We start from the raw sequence: 19,476 nt of genomic DNA on the forward strand, positions 1-19,476 counted from the left end.
TTTCCAAACCAGCAGTTTGAAACTAAGTTTTAGACGAAATAAACTTGTCAGACGACATATGATCAACCACTGAGTGAGTTCCTCTTTAAAATGGAGGTAATTTACGATCATGCAGCAGGAATACAATTTGCCAACATGGGATTCCCCTTAGTTGAGATTGATGGTTGGTGCAACGTCAAAATGAATAATTTAACAGTGAAATTGTTCATATCCATAAACATCATATACAATCGACGTTCATATCCCAATGGCTTCCATCATTTTCACTAAATAGCGATATCTGCCTAACTACTTCCATCTGTTTTTAATTATTTCCAAACACTACATGAATTAATGGGCATTTTCCATAAACACCCAATGCAGGATGTTGATTGTAAAAACTAAATTACTCAAGTCTAAACGCTCTTTCAACAGCAACCAAACATGTTTATCATAACATGGGTGATTATAACACTGTTGCCTGATATAAATCTAATCTGCAGTGTGCGCTTTATTTAACAAAACTTACAATTAAGCGCTTTGTTTATAACCATGTTGTAGTTTTTCAATCCTTCCCATTAATGTGTGCAAAGGTTAAAACCAATTTTCTTTCACTACAGTTATGGTGGAGGATGTTTTGTGGTCAGTTGAATATTATCATGGTGAACCGTGGGCGAGACTCTAAGGCTTGGGGCCTTGCTGCAAGAAGGCAATATGCGATTTTAATATGGCTGGAAAACTGCTTTAAAATTACTTTTATTTTCATGCATAATATTTATTTCCAAATACACAGAGGGTAAACATATTTCCGCTTATACAAAAAAAATTGTCAGAATAGTTTCGCTTATATCGTTTCACTCAAGTAGAAAAGTGTTCCTTAATCTTCTAGATCTAAAAAAAATAACATTGTTCAGTGGCAAATAAAATCATTGGCAACGAAACGGAAATTATAATTATTTTGCAACTGTTGTAAGGTAACATACATACATCATCATCAACTGATTTTTATCCAAAATTAAACACAACAAACGCATTAAAAGGGTTGGGGCGGATGGAGTACAAATGTTGGCTGGAAGGTTGGTTTATTGTTTATTGCTGCTATGGTAAACAACTCCTTTAACAACAAGTATCAGAAATCACCTTCATCATTGACTTCGTAACGGCTAATCCAAGTTTTGTCATCCAGTAAGTTTTCATGTTCCAAGTCCGTATCCCGAGGGTCTACTTCTATACAAAATGTAAAAATGCACAAATCATTGTTTAAACAGCCACAAATGGCTCAATTACTTTCGGAAAAGTAATTCGTCACCGTATTTCCCAAAATATTTTTATTCCATTGCGTAATTAAATATGTCCACTTTAATCCTTTTGGATATAACAATGTATCATATGTGCATCTTACCTAGATCGCCCGCCCCGTCGCGACCAAAACTTTCCTCATCTAGTAAAGTTTCCTGATCAAAGATCGAATCTCCACTCTCCATTTCTATACAAGTTGTAAAATGCACAAATTATTGTTTAAACAGCAACAATTGCTTCATACCAGAGTAAATTTGATAATTAGGAATTTCCCCATAAGTTCATGCAAAAAATCTTGAAAAAATATTTCTGTTGAATCTGGATTTTCAATTCTAGAAATAATTTTAGCCTTTTTTCCTTTCGTTAACCACAAAGTGTACAAAAAAGGTATTTTAATGTCAATATTTATATATAGGACAATCTTACTACGAGCATCCCTCAGCACTGCTGCATATTCATTTGACACCTCCCCCAACTCATCTGTAACATTATAACGTGTTTAGCGCAAAGTACGGGCTGTGTTGCTTTGTCATTTCAGCATGGTATGGGACCTCTGGTTTATTTGTAACCACGGCCGTTTCTTGGCCAAATTCAGTACTTTATACGGGGTTGGCCGCGATGATAAAAAAAATAACATCCGTGAATTTTGCTTTCACAAATTGTGGTGACCTTGTTTTGGTACAAGTTTATACCAAGCCCCGACACAACACGTCACATTTATTACTTTACAGTATAACAATGTATCGTATGCACATCTTATACCTTCATCGCCAGTCGCGTCTCCACTCTCCATTTCTATACAAGTTGTAAAAATGCACAAATTATTGTTTAAACAGCAACAATTGCTCCATACCAGAGTAAATTTGATAATTTAGAATTTCCCCATAACTTCATGCAAAAAATCTTGAAAAAATATTTCCGTTGAATCTGGATTTTCAATTCTAGAAATAATTTTAGCCTTTTTTCCTTTCGTTAACCACAAAGTGTACAAAAAAGGTATTTTAATGTCAATATTTATATATTGGACAATCTTACTACGAGCATCCCTCAGCACTGCTGCATATTCATTTGACACCTCCCCCAACTCATCTGTAACATTATAACGTGTTTAGCGCAAAGTACGGGCTGTGTTGCTTTGTCATTTCAGCATGGTATGGGACCTCTGGTTTATTTGTAACCACGGCCGTTTCTTGGCCAAATTCCGTACTTTATACGGGGTTGGCCGCGATGATAAAAAAAATTACATCCGTGAATTTTGCTTTCACAAATTGTGGTGACCTTGTTTTGGTACAAGTTTATACCAAGCCCCGACCCTGATGTTGACTCATTAACTTTCACAAAATTTAAAAGGAACACTTTTTGCCACAAACTACACTAACCGTCAAAGTCATTTACTTTTTCTCCGTAAGAATCCCGGTTTTCAAGTTGGTCTTGTCGCCAAATCTGATCGAGCGCTGAAATATTAATTAAATTTTAAATAAATTGATTTTACCAATATAAATTCATCCCCATGCATTTCATTAGCGCTGTTTTTGTTGTTTCAGGTAAACAAAAAATCAAACCTTAATTTGCGATTAAAAACCTGTTCGTTAAGTTACTGTTTAGTATTCGTGTAAAAATGCGTTTGATTTGCCAAATATCGCTATAATATTTTCCCTGGCGGTTTATTAATTAAAATCAAAACTTTTACAACCACTGTGAAATTAACATTTTCGAAAATTAACAACACAACACGTCACATTTAGTACTTTACAATATAACAATGTATCGTATGCACATCTTATACCTTCATCGCCAGTCGCGTCTCCACACTCCATTTCTATACAAGTTGTAAAAATGCACAAATTATTGTTTAAACAGCAACAATTGCTCCATACCAGAGTAAATTTGATAATTTAGAATTTCCCCATAAGTTCATGCAAAAAATCTTGAAAAAATATTTCTGTTGAATCTGGATTTTCAATTCTAGAAATAATTTTAGCCTTTTTTCTTTCGTTAACCACAAAGTGTACAAAAAAGGTATTTTAATGTCAAAATTTATATATTGGACAATCTTACTACGAGCATCCTTCAGCACTGATAACAATTTCTTTTTCACCTCCCCCGACTCATCTGTAACATTATAACGTGTTTAGCGCAAAGTACGGGCTGTGTTGCTTTGTCATTCCAGCATGGTATGGGACCCTCTGGTTTATTTGTAACCACGGCCGTTTCTTGGCCAAATTCCGTACTTTATACGGGGTTGGCCGCGATCATAAAAAAAATTACATCCGTGAATTTTGCTTTCACAAATTGTGGTGACCTTGTTTTGGTACAAGTTTATACCAAGCCCCGACCCTGATGTTGACTCATTAACATCAACACGAAATTTTGCCGCACCAAAATCGGAAGAAACGCTTTTTGCCACAAACAACCCCACTAACCTCCAAATGCAAATCCTTCATCTCCGTCTGTTTCCCGTCTTTCAAGCTCGTCTTGCCCCCTCTGGTCGGGCGCTAAAATATTTAATTGAACTTTGAATAAATTGATCTTACCAATATAAATTCATCCCCATGCATTTCATTAGCGGCGCTCATTGTTGTAGTTTCAGGTAAACAAAAAATCAAACCTTAATTTGCGATTAAAAACCTGTTCGTTAAGTTACTGTTTAGTATTCGTGTAAAAATGCGTTTGATTTGCCAAATATCGCTATAATATTTTTCCTGGCGGTTTATTAATTAAAATCAAAACTTTTACAACCACTGTGAAATTAACATTTTCGAAAATTAACAACACAACACGTCACATTTAGTACTTTACAATATAACAATGTATCGTATGCACATCTTATACCTTCATCGCCAGTCGCGTCTCCACTCTCCATTTCTATACAAGTTGTAAAAAAGCACAAATTATTGTTTAAACAGCAACAATTGCTCCATACCAGAGTAAATTTGATAATTTAGAATTTCCCCATAACTTCATGCAAAAAATCTTGAAAAAATATTTCTGTTGAATCTGGATTTTCAATTCTAGAAATAATTTTAGCCCTTTTTCTTTCGTTAACCACAAAGTGTACAAAAAAGGTATTTTAATGTCAAAATTTATATATTGGACAATCTTACTACGAGCATCCCACAGCATTGATGGCAATTTCTTTTTCACCTCCCCCGACTCATCTGTAACATTATAACGTGTTTAGCGCAAAGTACGCCCTGTGTTGCTTTGTCATTTCAGCATGGTATGGGACCTCTGGTTTATTTGTAACCACGTCCGTTTCTTGGCCAAATTCCGTACTTTATACGGGGTTGGCCGCGATGATAAAAAATTAAATCCGTGAATTTTGCTTTCACAAATTGTGGTGACCTTGTTTTGGTACAAGTTTATACCAAGCCCCGACCTTGGTGTTGACTCATCAACGTCACCATCAAATTTTGCCACACCAAAATCGGAGGAAACGCTTTTGCCACAAACAACACCACTAAACACCAAATGCAATTCCTTCATCTCCGTATGTTTCCCGTTCATCAACTTCATGTGGCCACCGTGAATTGGCGTCATTCGGTGCTCGAATATTTAGTTAAATTTGACGAAAGCAAATATTTAAACTTATTTTTGTCCTCCTACATAACGAAAATTTTAAAATAGAAAACAATCGACCCGGAGGCAGACATTGTTGCGTTTTTCTTTTCAAATATCGCAATAATAGTTTTTTATGGTGGTTCAAACAATTAATATCAAATGTTTAACATCCATTGTGAATGTAGCATTTCCCCTTTTTGAAACGTAGTCGAACATTTGTGCACAGCGAAGTAGCAGAGTGTAAATTTGTGCACGAATCCTGTCTGATTATTTGCAAGCTTAACTCCCGAAAATCAAAACTTTTCCACCCATTGCGAATTTACATTTTCTATTTGAAACTCGACAGAGTGACGTCACATCAGGTATTTCTATAACTTACCGTCAAAATTCTTGAAACAAAGACACCAATTATTAAAACTGGAATTAATGTTCATTTAAAACTATACAGAACATTAATGCTACAAGAAATCTACCAATTAAAATCGCCCAGAAATCTGCTTAAAATTCATCAACGTTATTCCTAAACATTTTAACCAGTTGTGAAATCAACTATGTTCCCTTTAATACTTTAGAATATAACAATGTATCAGATGTGCATCCTACCTAGATCGCCCGTCTCATCTTTAAAAAAACAGAGGTAGTCAAGTTAGGAATGCTCTGTTATTACTCATTATCACTAACACTTCAATTCGATCTTACCAGACAAGACGTCCCCCAGTAGATCAATCTTCACAAATCTGCAAAAGGAAAACACTGCTTTGTACAAGGTTTGCCTAAATCGAGAATGCAAGTATATCAAAATGGATTGTTACGTCACTTACCGTCCTGTGACGCAATAGGCAAACAGCAGAACAACAACAATCGACTTATTCATGATCTCTCTTTTACTTTTAATCTGATTTTCTACACGTCTGAATACAACAATATGTTTAGGAGAAACTTAATTTGATACGAAGCTGAAAGTCGATGAACTGACGATGGAATCAACACCAAGTATAACAACTGTGAGTAGTTTCGTGCGTCTGTTTTTAAACGTGGCAAAGTGGATGTGGATGATTTAACACAAAACTATTTTCACTGGAAGTTTGTGATTGGTCGACAGGCAACAGTTCATCAAGTTTACAACCAACAGTTTATGGATTGGAATGTTGGAATGATGTGACAGCGTGATTTGCAACAGTTCGTCAAATTAGCGATGAAAGTGAAGTTGTTAATATGTGATGGCAATCACAACAGAAACCATCGTGTATGTTCGGATGAATCGATTAATCTCAAATACCGATGAAAAACCAATAAACAACACCGGATCGGTGAACCAAGCCACCCTGGTAGGCTGTCGATCGATACCGTATCTGTAGTAGCTGAGTAAAACTTTTAAGTCAATCTTTCAGACAGCTCTTTTGAAGATGTTTTTTCTCAAATATGTTTATTTTCAATGCAAAAAATTACTCAAATACTAAAAAACTTGGTTTCATTTTATCACGTTGATGACCAACAGTTTATGGATTGGATTGATGAGATAATGTGACAGCGTTGGTTGATTGGTGTTGAGTCGTTGGGATGTGATTGCAATTAATTACAGAGTTAAAACGTCGTTGCCCGGCAACCATCTTATGCGGCAACCTTGTGTGATATCAACTATGAAACTGTATGAGTAATATTGGTGTTTGTTTACATGTGACCTGTTTCCCACGTATGCCTTTGACCAGAGGCACTATATATACGAATTGTATTTGCTTGTGTTGTTTGTGGAGGACGTGAAAGTGAATCCACCATTCTGTGGTGATACCAGGTAGTAACATACGATGGTGGGTAGGAGCTTTCCACGACAAATTGGCATTGATTAATGCAACGGAATATAAAAAACAATAACCAATACTAGAAAATGTAAAAAAAAACTGACCAGTGCTACGAAATATAAAAAAAACGCAAAATAAAGTGCTTCCTTTCTTTAATCATCTGAATGGTATTCTAGCGTGCCCTAGGTACACTGTAATAAACGTTTGTTGCATGTTATGACGTTTGTTAAACGTTCAGCCATTTGCTACGTAACTATGGAAGTCAAAAATTACATATACGCATTAGTAAGGTATCCCTCTGGTTCTATAATTTTTAAAAGTTAAAACTAACAGAAAAAAATTATCTACACACAACCAATGCTTATTTACGAGATTTTTTATTGAATATTGTTATTACTTCTTAAAAAATCTTCGATAGACAGCGAATTTTCATCAAAAGAATCAAGCTCTTCCAATTCACTTTCCTCATTGCTCTCCGCTCTGTAACGTAGTAATATAAGTAAAGCATTGTCGTGTCAACTATCGGATTACAAAAGTTGTTCATTGTGGTTGGTTTAAAATCAGCATTACGTTGTTAGAATGCGGTCACTACCAAAGTTATTAATATTTCTTAAAATTGCCAGAAGATTGTAGCATATCGCTTACTCTTGTCCGTTGCAGTTATCCGTGAATACCATCCAGGACACAAGAAATATTATCACTAACTTGTTCATATTCTTGACTCTTTTCACACAGATTTCAAACCAATCCTGACCAACTAACTAACAGCGGTTTACTCACAACAATTGCTTATATTGCATACTACTTATTATCATTTACTTGCAGCTCTATGGAAGATTTTTGTGAATGACCAGATTCTAAAAATATCCCGAACCGTCTAAGGTTTTGCGTATCAATAATTTCAAATCAAATAATGCAAACCTTAACCGTAAAATAATTGTTTGGTTTCTGGATGTGGTTTGTTGAAGAAGTGACCAATATAGTGAACGATGACAGCGGGCAGGGCAGAATAGAGATAACCATATGCTGTTTTTCTGTCAAACACTGAAAATCCAACCAAGATGTTATTAGTACCGACATTTGCGCCTTCAAATTGGAGTTTATCAGGTTTATAGCGCAGATAAACCACGTACTAAACCTACTTGTGTTGCAAACTGAAATCGTGCGCTTTTCAACCTGTCACGTAATGCATTGGAACGAAAATACTGTTTCATACCTGAAGTTAATCACGTGATAAGAGTAACGAGAAAGTTTTTTGCCTGCTTAGTTCGATGAAAACATATGTCGGTGTAAAAACGACACGTTCTATTTTGTATCGGAAAGCTCGGAACTTGGTTATTTGAATTCAACCGCTTCGTCCCAAAGTTTCATTACTCAGCAAAATGCTATGTTTTGGTGTCAAAAACTGCATCTGTTGTGTTTTGATTATAATTCCTTACTTTTGGGGGCGTAGCTGGAGCCGAATCCTGTTTTTCAAACAAACCAAGCTTTCCCATCAGCACAAAACAAGCAAATGTTTTTTGAGACGTTCCAAACCCACAAAAACAGCGGATGTGTTAAAAATAAAGAACAATGTGTATATTTTCTGGCAATTTACAATAACTTTTTGTAACTGCTGCACCTCCCGCCGTATGTTTTTTTTGCCTCCAGCACGCGAACAGTGTTGTCGTGTCCCTTTTTTCCTTTTTTGCTTTTAAATGTTGTTTTGTGATTAACCTGTTAAACCCTGATTAAGTGTTGCTGTATGGCAGACACAAGTAAAATGTTTTTCGAAGTATTTTATTATATTTTCACATTGGCGTTAATCAATTTTCCACTTTCAATCCACAAGATTGCCGGGGAAGCTGTCTTCCATGTGCTTGTAATCTGCGGGCAAACGATCCCTAATAAAGTCCTGACAGAAAACCTCTACAGTTGCTGTTGCTTCACCGCCAACGGTTGTTCTCAAAACTTTACTTTTGTGAAATTAATTAAACATCTGTTGACGATTAAAACTGATTTAATGTAACTTCATCGTAAACTGACGTTACAAATATTGTATCTTACAATCAGCATCATCCATAGAATCTTGTTGATGCTTCCTTTCGTCCTCAGTATCAACACGCCTTTCCTCTCTGCAGAATAAAATTTTAGTGTAAATTAAACAAAGTTTCTTAATTTGCAATTCAGCAAACTATTTGAGTGTCTCAGTTCTACCAGATCAGTGTTGTGTGATGCATACCTGGGGTGGCAGCTGTCTGTAACGACCATCCAACACAACAGTATTATAATAAGTGGTTTGTTCATGTCGTGCGTTTCCTCAGATAGATTGCAAACTAAACTTAATGCCTACTAACTAAAAGTAGAACTATTACGTCACTCTTCATACGTAAGTCACGTGACATTGGTAAACAAGTAAAAATACCACAAAACCTTAAAGATTTTACGTTTCACAGATTGATTTTCTTTTTGGGAGGTTTTCCGTTTCGGCCTCTGTTTAAACACAGCAGGTAGTCACGTGATAACAGGATGCGTCATTTCCTGAAAACTTCTCTGGCTTCAGGGTTTTGTTAAAGGCGAGTGCGCAAAAGAACACCCAGAACCCGATATCTCTAATGCATTTCGTTATGAAATTCAAACTTTTAACCCATCATTTGGTTTTGTGTCGTCAAAATTTATAATCATGTTTTACCGTGATTGGAATTTGGTCATAAAGGCTCTGCGGATTCACTAACTTAAGAAAGTAAATGAATTCCATATTACCGAGGTCTAAAACAGATAATCGTCGGCCTGAGGTTCGGCATGTGAAGGATTGAAAACTGAAAATAGGAAGAGAATGTGTTGAAATGTGAGACTTCGCTACAAAACAATCCAAGAAGATGCATTAAGGGGTCCATGAAACGAAATACAATTATTCCGAAAATCCACGTATTTTCCTCTGTTCATAAGGTTTCGCTGTCCACGTTTCCACTTCATCAGGTCACAACGGCAGTCAAACCTGCACCTCGCATTGTTTGCAATTGCGAAACCGCCTTTGTGATGCAATAATACATAATGGCTACTCTACTATTGCAAGTCTTGGCATTGTAGTATATGTGCTTTCTGCTGCAAAAGGCTACCTTTGTACGTGCGTGCTAGTGTTTCGACCATCACCATGTTGATTAAAACCTAATTTCGACATTTGCAATATGTTTCTTGCAAAGGGGTCCACAGCTTTTCAAAGAATGTTTTAGGGGTTCGTGATCCAAAAAAGGTTAAGAAACACTGGTTTAAGCGAAGCGCATTTGTTGAAACTTCCGTTATGAAACATTTGTTTAGGATCAACTGGTAAAAAAACAGCATGGTACAAGTGATCACATTGTTGATGGTTTGAAAGGCTGTCGCGGATGGCTGATATTTCAAATGATCACGTGGTTGTCACGCATGGATTGTGTTTAGCAAGAGTCACGTGATCAAAAAGCCACGTCGCAAAAATTTAAATAGTTCAAACTTTTAACCATGCAGGGTCTCAAGGAAAATTTCACATATGTTAATTTCTTTAATGCGCCGTGTCAGTCTCTGGTCTATGCCAACAGTACTTGCTGGTGCACTGTTTTCATGAGAGACTGACTGTTAAACAACTTTATCCGCACGAGCTTTCGCGAGCTTGATCTCGCTTTATCCGGTGCTACAAAGACACGTGACATTGGTATTTGAACCTGAAGACACGAGGTTATCAAAACAGTACCCCAGCAGAAAGTACTGTAATTATATGTCGCATAGTTTGTGACAAAAGCGGGATTTTAAACCAGTATTTTGCCTTTAACTTTAACACGAATTCCGTGCCACTGCGATGCGTATTGTATGATTCTGTTGTATTTTAACAGGCTCAGACAATTTTGATTGATTTTTAGAATGACTAATGAATAGAAAAATCGGTTTGACCATCCTGAATGTGATGACAGTGAACATTAGGGTTATTGTTTAAGCGGACATGCTGTTGGCAATACACAAATTGTGTCAATTAATTTTAACATCAATAAAATTATAATAAAAACGATACTTAAACCTATCTAATACACTTAAATATTGTGGACACTCCATATTCTGAACATGTTAGAAACAGTTTCTTTTCGAAACAGAGGTAATTTACAACCATGCAACAGGAATGCAATCTACTAACTGGTCGTGATACGGATATAATCAACATGGGATTCCCCTTAGTTGAGATTGATGGTTGGTGCAACGTCAAAATGAATAGTTTAACAGTGAAATTATTCATATCCATAAACATCATATACAATCGACGTTCATATCCCAATGTCTTCTATCATTTTCACTAATTAGCGTTATCTGCCTGATTACTTTCATCTGTTTTTAATTATTTCCAAACACTACGTGAATTAAAGGGCATTTTCCATAAACACCCAATGCAGGATGTTGATTGTAAAAACTAAATTACTCAAGTCTAAACGCTCTTTCAACAGCAACCAAACATGTTTATCATAACATTAGTGTTTATAACACTTTTGCCTAATATTAATATTTTTTTATCACAGGTGTTTAAACAGCTATGGTACAGGGGTTGCAAAATGCCAATTGACCAGTTGGGGACGAATAGTTGCAAATGAATTGCGATGTCACAACAGAAAAAGAGCATTTGTTTGTTGCTGGTACATAAACAGTTTGTCCGGGACAAATTGATTTCATAATAATATTACACTGTGTTCGCTACAACCTTTGCCTAACTGCTGAATAATCTCTTGGCGGCAGTAGTTTGGGACGTGAGGCCTTACAGTAGCTGAAAGGGAATTTAATCTGCAGTGTGCGCTTTATTTTACAAAACTTTCAATTAAGCGCCCTGTTTATAACCATGTTGTGGCTTTTCAATGCTTCCTACTAATGTGTGCAAAGGTTAAAACCAATTTTCTTCCACTACAGTTATGGTGGAGGATGTTTGTGGTCAGTTGAATATTATCATGGTGAACCGTGGACGAGACGCTAAGGCTTGAGGCCTTGCTGCAAGAAGGTAATATGCGAGTATTAACGGATACCGATTTTGATATACCTGGAATTTAATTTAAAGGTTCACTGATTTGCATAAGATTTATTTCCAAATACACAGAGGTTTAATATATTTCCGCTTATAATATAGAATTTTGTAATATATTTATAACATAGAATTCAGCACAGTCCGTCCTTATCGCTTCACTCAATTAGAAAAGATGTTCCTTAATCTTCCAGATCTAAACAAATAACAGTGTTCAGTATCAAATAAAAGCAATTACAATCAAATGGGCATTGTATAGTTATTTTACAAATATGGTAAGATAACATACTACATTATCATCAAATGATTTTAATCTGATAAAATTCACAAAAGGAGACCACATCAGGTATTTGCAACTTACCATCAAAATGTGAAGAATCTCTCACTAGAAACAAAAAAAAAACAGCAAAAATTAAACAGAAAAAAGTAAAAACTGTTCGACACATTAAAAATATAAATAAAATCATGGGGTATTTAAAAGTCAAATTTTTTACAGGGGAAAATCTGACTACGAGCTTCTTCCTCACCCGAAAGATCTTTCTTTATAGGTATCCACTTATCTGTAACGTTATGAACTGTTTTTTTTAAAATCTTTGCCAAAAACAATATTTTTTTAAATTAAAAGGAACACTTTTGCCACTAATAACACCACTAACCGTCAAAGTCATTTATTTCATGTCCGAAAGTATCCCGTCTTTCAAGTTCGTCTCGCCTCCTCTGATCAGGCGCTGAAATATTTAATTGAATTTTACGGAAATTGTTTTTCCAATATTAATTTATTTTAATTTTTTTGAAACGACAACAAAACTCACCTTCTTCATGGACGACCCAACTTTCCTCATCTGGGAAGTTTTCCTGACCAAAGTTCGAATCCAAAATCAAACCAGATTCCATGTCCATTTCTAAACAAATCTTTAATTCACAATCGCTTCATTTATTTTTGGAAAAGTTTGTGAAAAACACATTTATTTTTTTCTAATAAAAAGAAACACTTTTGCCACCAATAACACCCGCACTAACCGTCAAAGTCATTTATTTCATGCCCGAAAGTATCCTGTCTTTCAAGTTCGTCTCGCAGCTTCGGATCGAGCGCTAATATATTTAATTAAATTTTGAAGTGATTGACATTACCAATATTATTTTATTCTATATTCTTAAAGATTTTTACCCATTGTGAAATTAGCTATGCCTCTTTTATTACTTTAGAATATAACAATGTATCGTATGCACATCTTATACCTTCATCGCCAGTCGCGTCTCCACTCTCCATTTCTATACAAGTTGTAAAAATGCACAAATTATTGTTTAAACAGCAACAATTGCTTCAAACCAGGGTAAATTTGATAATTAAGAATTTCCCCATAAGTTTATGCAAAAAATCTTGAAAAAATAATTCTGTTGAATCTGGGTTTTCAATTCTAGAAATAATTTTAGCATTTTTTTCTTTCATTAACCACAAAGTGTACAAAAAAGGTATTTTAAGATCAAACTTTCGAATCCCAAATCAAACCAGACTCTATGTCCATTTTTAAACAAATCTTTAATTCACAATCGCTTCATTTATTTTTGGAAAAGTTTGTGAAAAACACATTTATTTTTTCCATAATTAAAAGAAACACTTTTGCCACCAATAACACCAGCACTAACCGTCAAAGCCATTTATTTCATGTCCGTAAGTATCCTGTCTTTCAAGTTCGTCTTTCTGTTGGGCAGCTGAAATATTTAATTGAAATTTAAAGAGATTGATCTTACCAATATTATTTTATTCTTATTCCATTTTAACGTTTTAACGCATTGTAAAATTTGCCTCCTTTATTACTTTAGAATGTAACAATGTATCGTATGTAAACCTGAACTTGATCGCCCGTCGCGTCTTTAAAGACATCATCTGGGACGACGCAATTTTAAACAAAACAGAGGTATTAAATTAAGAATGCTATGTTATCCCAGCATAGAATAAAACCCCAAGCTTATTACACACTAACTTGAGAACAAAAAAGCGATCTTACCCAATGGGGCACCCCCTGGAGGACCAGTCACATATCTGCAACAGGAAAAGAAAATTTTATACAATATGCGCCTCAATCGAGATCGCAAGTAAATCGAAATGGATTGTTACGTCACTTACCGTCCTGTGACGCAATAGGCAAACAGCAGAACAACAGCAATCGACTTCTTCATGATCTCTCTTTTAGTTTTAATCTGATTTTCTACACGTCTGAATACAACAATATGTTTAGGAGAAACTTAATCTGATACGAAGCTGAAAGTCGATGAACTGACGATGGAGTCAACACCAAGTAAAACAACTGTGAGTAGTTTCGCGCGTCTGTTTTTAAACGTGGCAAAGTGGATGTGGATGATTTAACAGAAATTTTCACTGGAAGTTTGTGATTGGTCGACAGACAACAGTTCATCAAGTTGTGGGATGATGTGACAGCGTTAGTTGATTGATGTTAGGTCGTTGGGATGTGATTGAAATTAAACACAGAGTTTAAATGTCATGTGTGGTCGGATGTATCGGTTTAATCTCGAATGCGTTCCTTTTTTATTTCCACGTTTATTCTCCACGTCCAGGGTTCGAACGGAAAAACAATCGTTTTGTTGCGGAATTGTCACCTTATTTTGTAATTTTTAAGTAATGAAGAAAGACATACGGAAAATAAAACTGATGTATTTTATTACCTCTGATGTGCTGCAGAAGTTTCACCAAAAAATTTTGACAAATATATGACGTATTGTGAAAAATATGAGGAGCTTTTCTGTGTGTTGGACATTGATGGTGTGTTTGCATTGAAAAGTGTAAAAGTGGTGATTCTTGTGGGCACAACACTGTGATTGACTGGTGCTGATGGAATGTAGTGGGAAGTGATTAAATAATTAATGTTGAATCTTCTAAATGATTTGATACAAGAGGAAAAAGGTTAGGACACACACTGTACGAATTAGTTTCTGTTATGATTTATACCATTTAGATTTGTTTGGCGTTGTTATAATTGTGAATTTCCTGTAGAGTTTTGACGTGTGAAAGTGATGAGTGAATATCTGAATGTTGGCACAACACTGTGGAGCTGATGGAATGTTGTGGGAAGTGATTATTCTCGACCCATCCGCAGGTTGATGTATGACAATGTGTGTTGTGAGCGTTCATTGGTTCTTGTTTCAGTTGCTGAGGAAGTTTTGAAAAGCGATAAAAACGATTAGTTTTTGGCATGTTAATTTTAATCGAAAGCCAAATTTTTCCAAAGTACGCGGTAGGCGACCATTATATTTCAAACCAACTTCAAATGAAGTATTTTTTCAACATTTTATTGAAACTAACAACGTGGTTCCAGTTGAGTCTTACTTGTTTGTCAAAGTTTGAAAATGCTGCATGAAGCCAAGCTCAGTGACCGTTCAGTCAGTTTATTTTACGCAAAACAAATCGTCCACTCATAGTGAAGTAATTTTTTAGCATTTTTCCACACGAAAGGATTTTCATTGCGGGTTCGAGTCCCACCATCTGTTGCAACCCAAAGAATTGTTTTCTCTTCGAAACGTAAAAATCGAATAAAAAAGTTTAAAATTTGGTTCTGCTTGTCGTAAACCACAAAATGTGAATTATTTTTGGACTGTCATGACCCCGTACTTTAAGTTTCTGTATATTCATACAACTACGCTCTTCATTCGTGCATTGAAAAGTCTAATCCAGCTACAATCATCTTTTCTAACTGATAGAATCGACGATATTGTTTTCAAGCATATTTATTTGCGGCTAAATACAAGTAAAAATAGATCCGTTAATCAAGATAACATGATTCCACATAGAGATCGTATCAATCATTTGGGGAAATCGTCTCTTCGTTCTAGAATGGATTTTTTTTATTTTTTATGAGGTTTAGTTTTAAAAGCAACGCACGTATAGAGTTCTAAATTGATTTCGCAACTCCGTAAATATGGCATGTTTGGGTAAAAAAATACGTTATTATATCCGACATTTTTCTTTTTAAATGTAAGAAATCAAAACTTGCACAATATTATTGGGCAAAACCTTGTCAAATACTTACAGGACTATTAGGTTTACAGGCTTCGCAGCCTAGGCATTGCAGCCTAGCTGGATCAGCCACTCTCTCATGACAAATAGAAGCGAGATAGGAAATATCTTGTTCCATTGTGTACCTTGGCAACAATATACCGAAGAACTGTCGGTAGAGTGTTTGATCTTGTTGATTTTTCAGATCTCGCTCCGACTTGTCGGGAAAATGTTCCTGATCCAGCTATACTGCAATGCCTTGGCTGCGAACCTTTTGATCTCGATACGAAACCGTGGTGGCCAAGTAAGGGCATGCACAGTGGGGCGATTTATAGTGCGAAAGCATGCAACATTACCACGTTGTGTATGAGTATACATGCATACAAGACTCAAATATTTAATGTTTTTTGCAACAACATCGAAACTCACCTTCTTCATGGACGACCGAACTTTCCTCATCTGGGAAGTTTTTCTGATCAAAGTTCGAATCCCAAACCTCAATTTCTGTACAAATTGTAAAAATGCACGAAAGATTCTCAATTCAGAAACAATTTGAGCGACAAAAAGTTCAAGAACAAATTCCTAAAAAACCCGATTGTAAGGATGGAGTGTTCTCCCTATGAATCTGGAGTAACATATCAAATGTACATCTGACTTGCATCGCTCAGTAAGTGACAAATAACGTTTGCTTAAATAGTCCCGAATTTTTCTTTTCGGGATTCTTCTTTGTTTAAAATTTCTATCGTGATATTTTCACTTAAAAATCCGCCGCCTTAATTCTCTTAACCACAAAATACATGAGAACAACACACTTCCAACAACGTTACTTTTTGCCATCGGAAATTCCCTAAAGCAGGACCTCAAACACCCAGGAACTCCTGTGCTTTTTGTGCAGCCCGTAAACCATTGTGAAATATCACATAGTGTATAGTTTTAAAGTATGTGGCCAACCCGAAAACTTGCTACGTTTATTCCAAAACCAAGATGGCTACACAATAGATACAAGGTTTTAAGGTAGTACGCAGATATATATGTTTCTTTTAAGTTTCAACCGCTGCCCGACCTCCAAGATATCGACAGAACACATGATTCAATGACTTTGCTATATTTGCAGCCAATATGGAAGCACGAATGAATGTCAACAACTTGTCATTTCCATTGAGGCCGTTTTTAGATTAATTAAGACTGAATACGTGAGAGGAAATGTGTGTGTTCCTATTATGTATTATGTGTGTTGTCATTTACTATGCGACCCTCGAGATACTTTTAAAGTTTTCATTTGTCTTCAGGGGAAATTTGAGACCCCAACCCCCAAGTTACACTGCATAACACATACCTCCATCTCCCATCGAGTCAACTTAAAAAAAAACAATATGTAAAAACTGGAATTAGTTGCAATTGAAATTTGTTCAGCACATTACCACAACTGAAATAAGTTAGGTGTACTACAGTAACGAGCAAATCAATCTTATTCCACTTTGACACACGATGAACTAAATCACGTTACGAAACGTCATCACTTACGTCCAAGGCCAAATCCTTTATTCCCGGCAGTTTCCCAAGCGTCAAAATGATCACGTAACGAGTCCCTCAACCCCAGATCTAGAATGTTTAAATACATTTAATAAAAACTTTCTTCATGATTTTTCTCTAAATTCCATTCGTGATCACTCGTTGTTGCGGTTGGATTTTAGTAATAAATACAAATCATTCTTTAACGACGAAACAAATGTATTTGTTTGTTCAGTTATTTAACTCAGGAAATTTGATGCTTTTGTTCTTGGAAAACGTCTTTTTGTGATTTAGTATTAATTTTTTATGATGGTCAACATTTATAATTCGATTGCGAAAAACAACTTTTATTCCCTTAAAAAAACATTAATATGATTTTACAATCGTTTGTCTAACGCTGTGTCATACCTCGAAACCTCCTTTCTCTTCCTAGAAATGAATGAAGAGAACATTAAATCAAGAATATTCAATCAACATCATTGAGATATCATTAAGACATGAATAAAGATATGTAAAAAAAATAAACAATTTATAAACGAGAAAATAAAACTATGACGGATTTGCGAAACATCTTGCGTCAAGCATACCAAGAGGCTGTGGTTTCAAATCCAACTGTTGTGTTTCCCTTTCACCTGTAAGATTATCAGTTGTTTGTCACACACTGCATACTGTTTTTTTTTTTCTGTTGTAACACCACGTGGTGAAACCAAAGCTTATTAAACACTAAATCGTCACCTTTTTCACAATATGCAATCTTACCATTTGAGGTGCCCCGTCGATAGGCAGAAAGAACTCTGTAACATAGAGAGGCAGTTTTGTGCAAATTGTCATGGTCGCAAAACAAAAGAAAAATCAATTACCGTCCTGTGACGCAATAAACAAACAGCAGAACAACAAAAATCGACTTATTCATGATATCTCTTTTAGTTTTAATCTGATTTTCTACACGTCTGAATACAACAATATGTTTAGGAGAAACTTAATCTGATACGAAGCTGAAAGTCGATGAACTGACGATGGAGTCAACACCAAGTATAACAACTGTGAGTAGTTTCGTGCGTCTGTTTTTAAACGTGGCAAAGTGGATGTGGATGATTTAACACAAAACTATTTTCACTGGAAGTTTGTGATTGGTCGATAGACAACAGTTCATCAAGTTGTGGGATGATGCGACAGCGTTAGTTGATTGATGTTAGGTCGTTGGGATGTGATTGAAATTAAACACAAGAGTTTAAACGTAGGCTTATCATATGTTTTACAAACCAGGACCTTTCAAACAAGCAGCCAAGTTAATTCGGTATCAATGTAATAATTTTGTTTGTGAACTTCCTTCATCTAAACTAACAATGTACACAGACTTACGAGTTTTCATTTACCAAGTCCAGAAATCTGGTTGAACGAATCAAAGCTTACACAAAACCAAGACCAAGTGAAAATGTGGATCGTTTTGGTTACCAGTAAACAACGATATGATGTTCGCCACAGGATGTTGATTATAAAGCTAATCTACACATGCATAATAACATATACCTAACATGACAACTGCTTTATAAGCATGGATTATACTTGACTGTAATTGTGCGTCCTCTTTGATAGAGATCGACACTTTGTACATTCTTTCCACTGGTATATTCAAAATCAAGCAGAAATTATATTTCTTTAAAGTTTTGGAGTATGATGACGTCAGTTGAATAATATATTCATCAATAATATCGGGGTGTGGCTGATCCAGCGTGACTGTGATGTCAGTAACATTAGGGTTGTGGAATATGCCTTAATTTGGTGATAAATGAGTCTCTGTTAGTTTAAACAACTACTCTCTGCATTCCTGCTGTACTAATGAGTCCAATTCAGATGCATTCACCTCTTCTAATTAATCCAATCAACGAAACTGTTTTATTTATTTACGACACAATGCAAGATGTTTGTTGTTCCGTTTATCAATGTAACAAGATGCAACGTAGGTCTCCTCTCACTATTAATAACGGAATTGATCGTCTCGGTCTAGAAACAAATTGATATCGTTCTCGAGGTTTAATTATTTATGCAACAGACGTAAATAATTTTTATACTGATGTTACAACTTAGTTGACTATACATAGTACAACAAACTACATTATTATTAGTTTTCACCTAATTTAACCAAAAATCCTCTGTCAAGTTACAATTTTCGGTATTAATTTTTCCAAACAGAGCACAGATAACCTTGGAAAAATTATTCTGTAAAATCTCCGTTATTTATTCTAGAAATAAGACTTGGATATTTTTTCACTCGTCAAGAAAATGGTAAACACAAAGAACATTAC

At 35.5% G+C, this 19,476-nt stretch overlaps 2 protein-coding genes across 5 annotated transcripts; both read right to left on the reverse strand.

The window, feature by feature from the left end:
• Window positions 1–735: 735 nt before the first annotated feature.
• LOC145894990 (uncharacterized) lies at window positions 736–13,924 on the reverse strand. 4 transcript variants are annotated; one of them, XM_082983731.1, is made up of 16 exons: window positions 13,775–13,924; window positions 13,656–13,690; window positions 13,294–13,359; window positions 12,886–12,918; window positions 12,667–12,738; window positions 4,111–4,143; window positions 3,702–3,773; window positions 3,337–3,390; window positions 3,065–3,097; window positions 2,658–2,732; window positions 2,314–2,367; window positions 2,041–2,073; window positions 1,705–1,758; window positions 1,382–1,465; window positions 1,120–1,206; window positions 736–870 (listed from the first exon to the last, which is right to left on the reverse strand). In XM_082983731.1, exons 1-16 carry the CDS (start codon window positions 13,825–13,827, stop codon window positions 857–859), a joined length of 852 nt encoding a protein of 283 aa, XP_082839857.1. In that variant the 5' UTR covers window positions 13,828–13,924; the 3' UTR covers window positions 736–856. The 4 variants fall into 4 exon arrangements, with proteins under 4 accessions (XP_082839857.1, XP_082839856.1, XP_082839855.1 ...); XM_082983730.1 differs by lacking the exon at window positions 4,111–4,143 and adding an exon at window positions 12,475–12,548 and having other exon boundaries at window positions 1,120–1,203; window positions 3,702–3,807; XM_082983729.1 differs by lacking the exon at window positions 4,111–4,143 and adding an exon at window positions 12,475–12,548 and having other exon boundaries at window positions 3,702–3,807.
• A 1,499-nt stretch (window positions 13,925–15,423) lies between these two features.
• LOC145894992 (uncharacterized) lies at window positions 15,424–18,116 on the reverse strand. The gene is made up of 8 exons (XM_082983734.1): window positions 18,031–18,116; window positions 17,930–17,964; window positions 17,758–17,802; window positions 17,579–17,599; window positions 17,183–17,260; window positions 16,995–17,015; window positions 16,088–16,162; window positions 15,424–15,491 (listed from the first exon to the last, which is right to left on the reverse strand). The coding sequence occupies exons 1-8, from the start codon at window positions 18,081–18,083 to the stop codon at window positions 15,466–15,468; spliced, it is 354 nt and encodes a 117-aa protein (XP_082839860.1). The 5' UTR covers window positions 18,084–18,116; the 3' UTR covers window positions 15,424–15,465.
• Between the last annotated feature and the right edge of the window lie 1,360 nt (window positions 18,117–19,476).

This window comes from Ascidia mentula, chromosome 3 (assembly GCF_947561715.1).
Source record: "Ascidia mentula chromosome 3, kaAscMent1.1, whole genome shotgun sequence".
NCBI classification, from domain to species: Eukaryota; Metazoa; Chordata; class Ascidiacea; order Phlebobranchia; family Ascidiidae; genus Ascidia; species Ascidia mentula.

Bases quoted from the DNA above. Each gene is read 5' to 3' on its own strand.
- LOC145894992 (XM_082983734.1), bottom strand. From the start codon at position 18,083: ATGAATAAGTCGATTTTTGTTGTTCTGCTGTTTGTTTATTGCGTCACA. The intron at 17,803-17,929 runs GTAAGATTGCAT...ATAATCTTACAG, and splicing joins TCGACGGGGCACCTCAAATG to GTGAAAGGGAAACACAACAG. The intron at 17,016-17,182 runs GTAAGTGATGAC...TTTTTTTTTAAG, and splicing joins TAAAGGATTTGGCCTTGGAC to TTGACTCGATGGGAGATGGA.
- LOC145894990 (XM_082983729.1), bottom strand. From the start codon at position 13,827: ATGAAGAAGTCGATTGCTGTTGTTCTGCTGTTTGCCTATTGCGTCACA. The intron at 3,391-3,701 runs GTTAGTGGGGTT...ATAATGTTACAG, and splicing joins TGAAGGATTTGCATTTGGAG to ATGAGTCGGGGGAGGTGAAA. The intron at 2,074-2,313 runs GTAAGATTGTCC...CAACTTGTATAG, and splicing joins AGTGCTGAGGGATGCTCGTA to AAATGGAGAGTGGAGACGCG.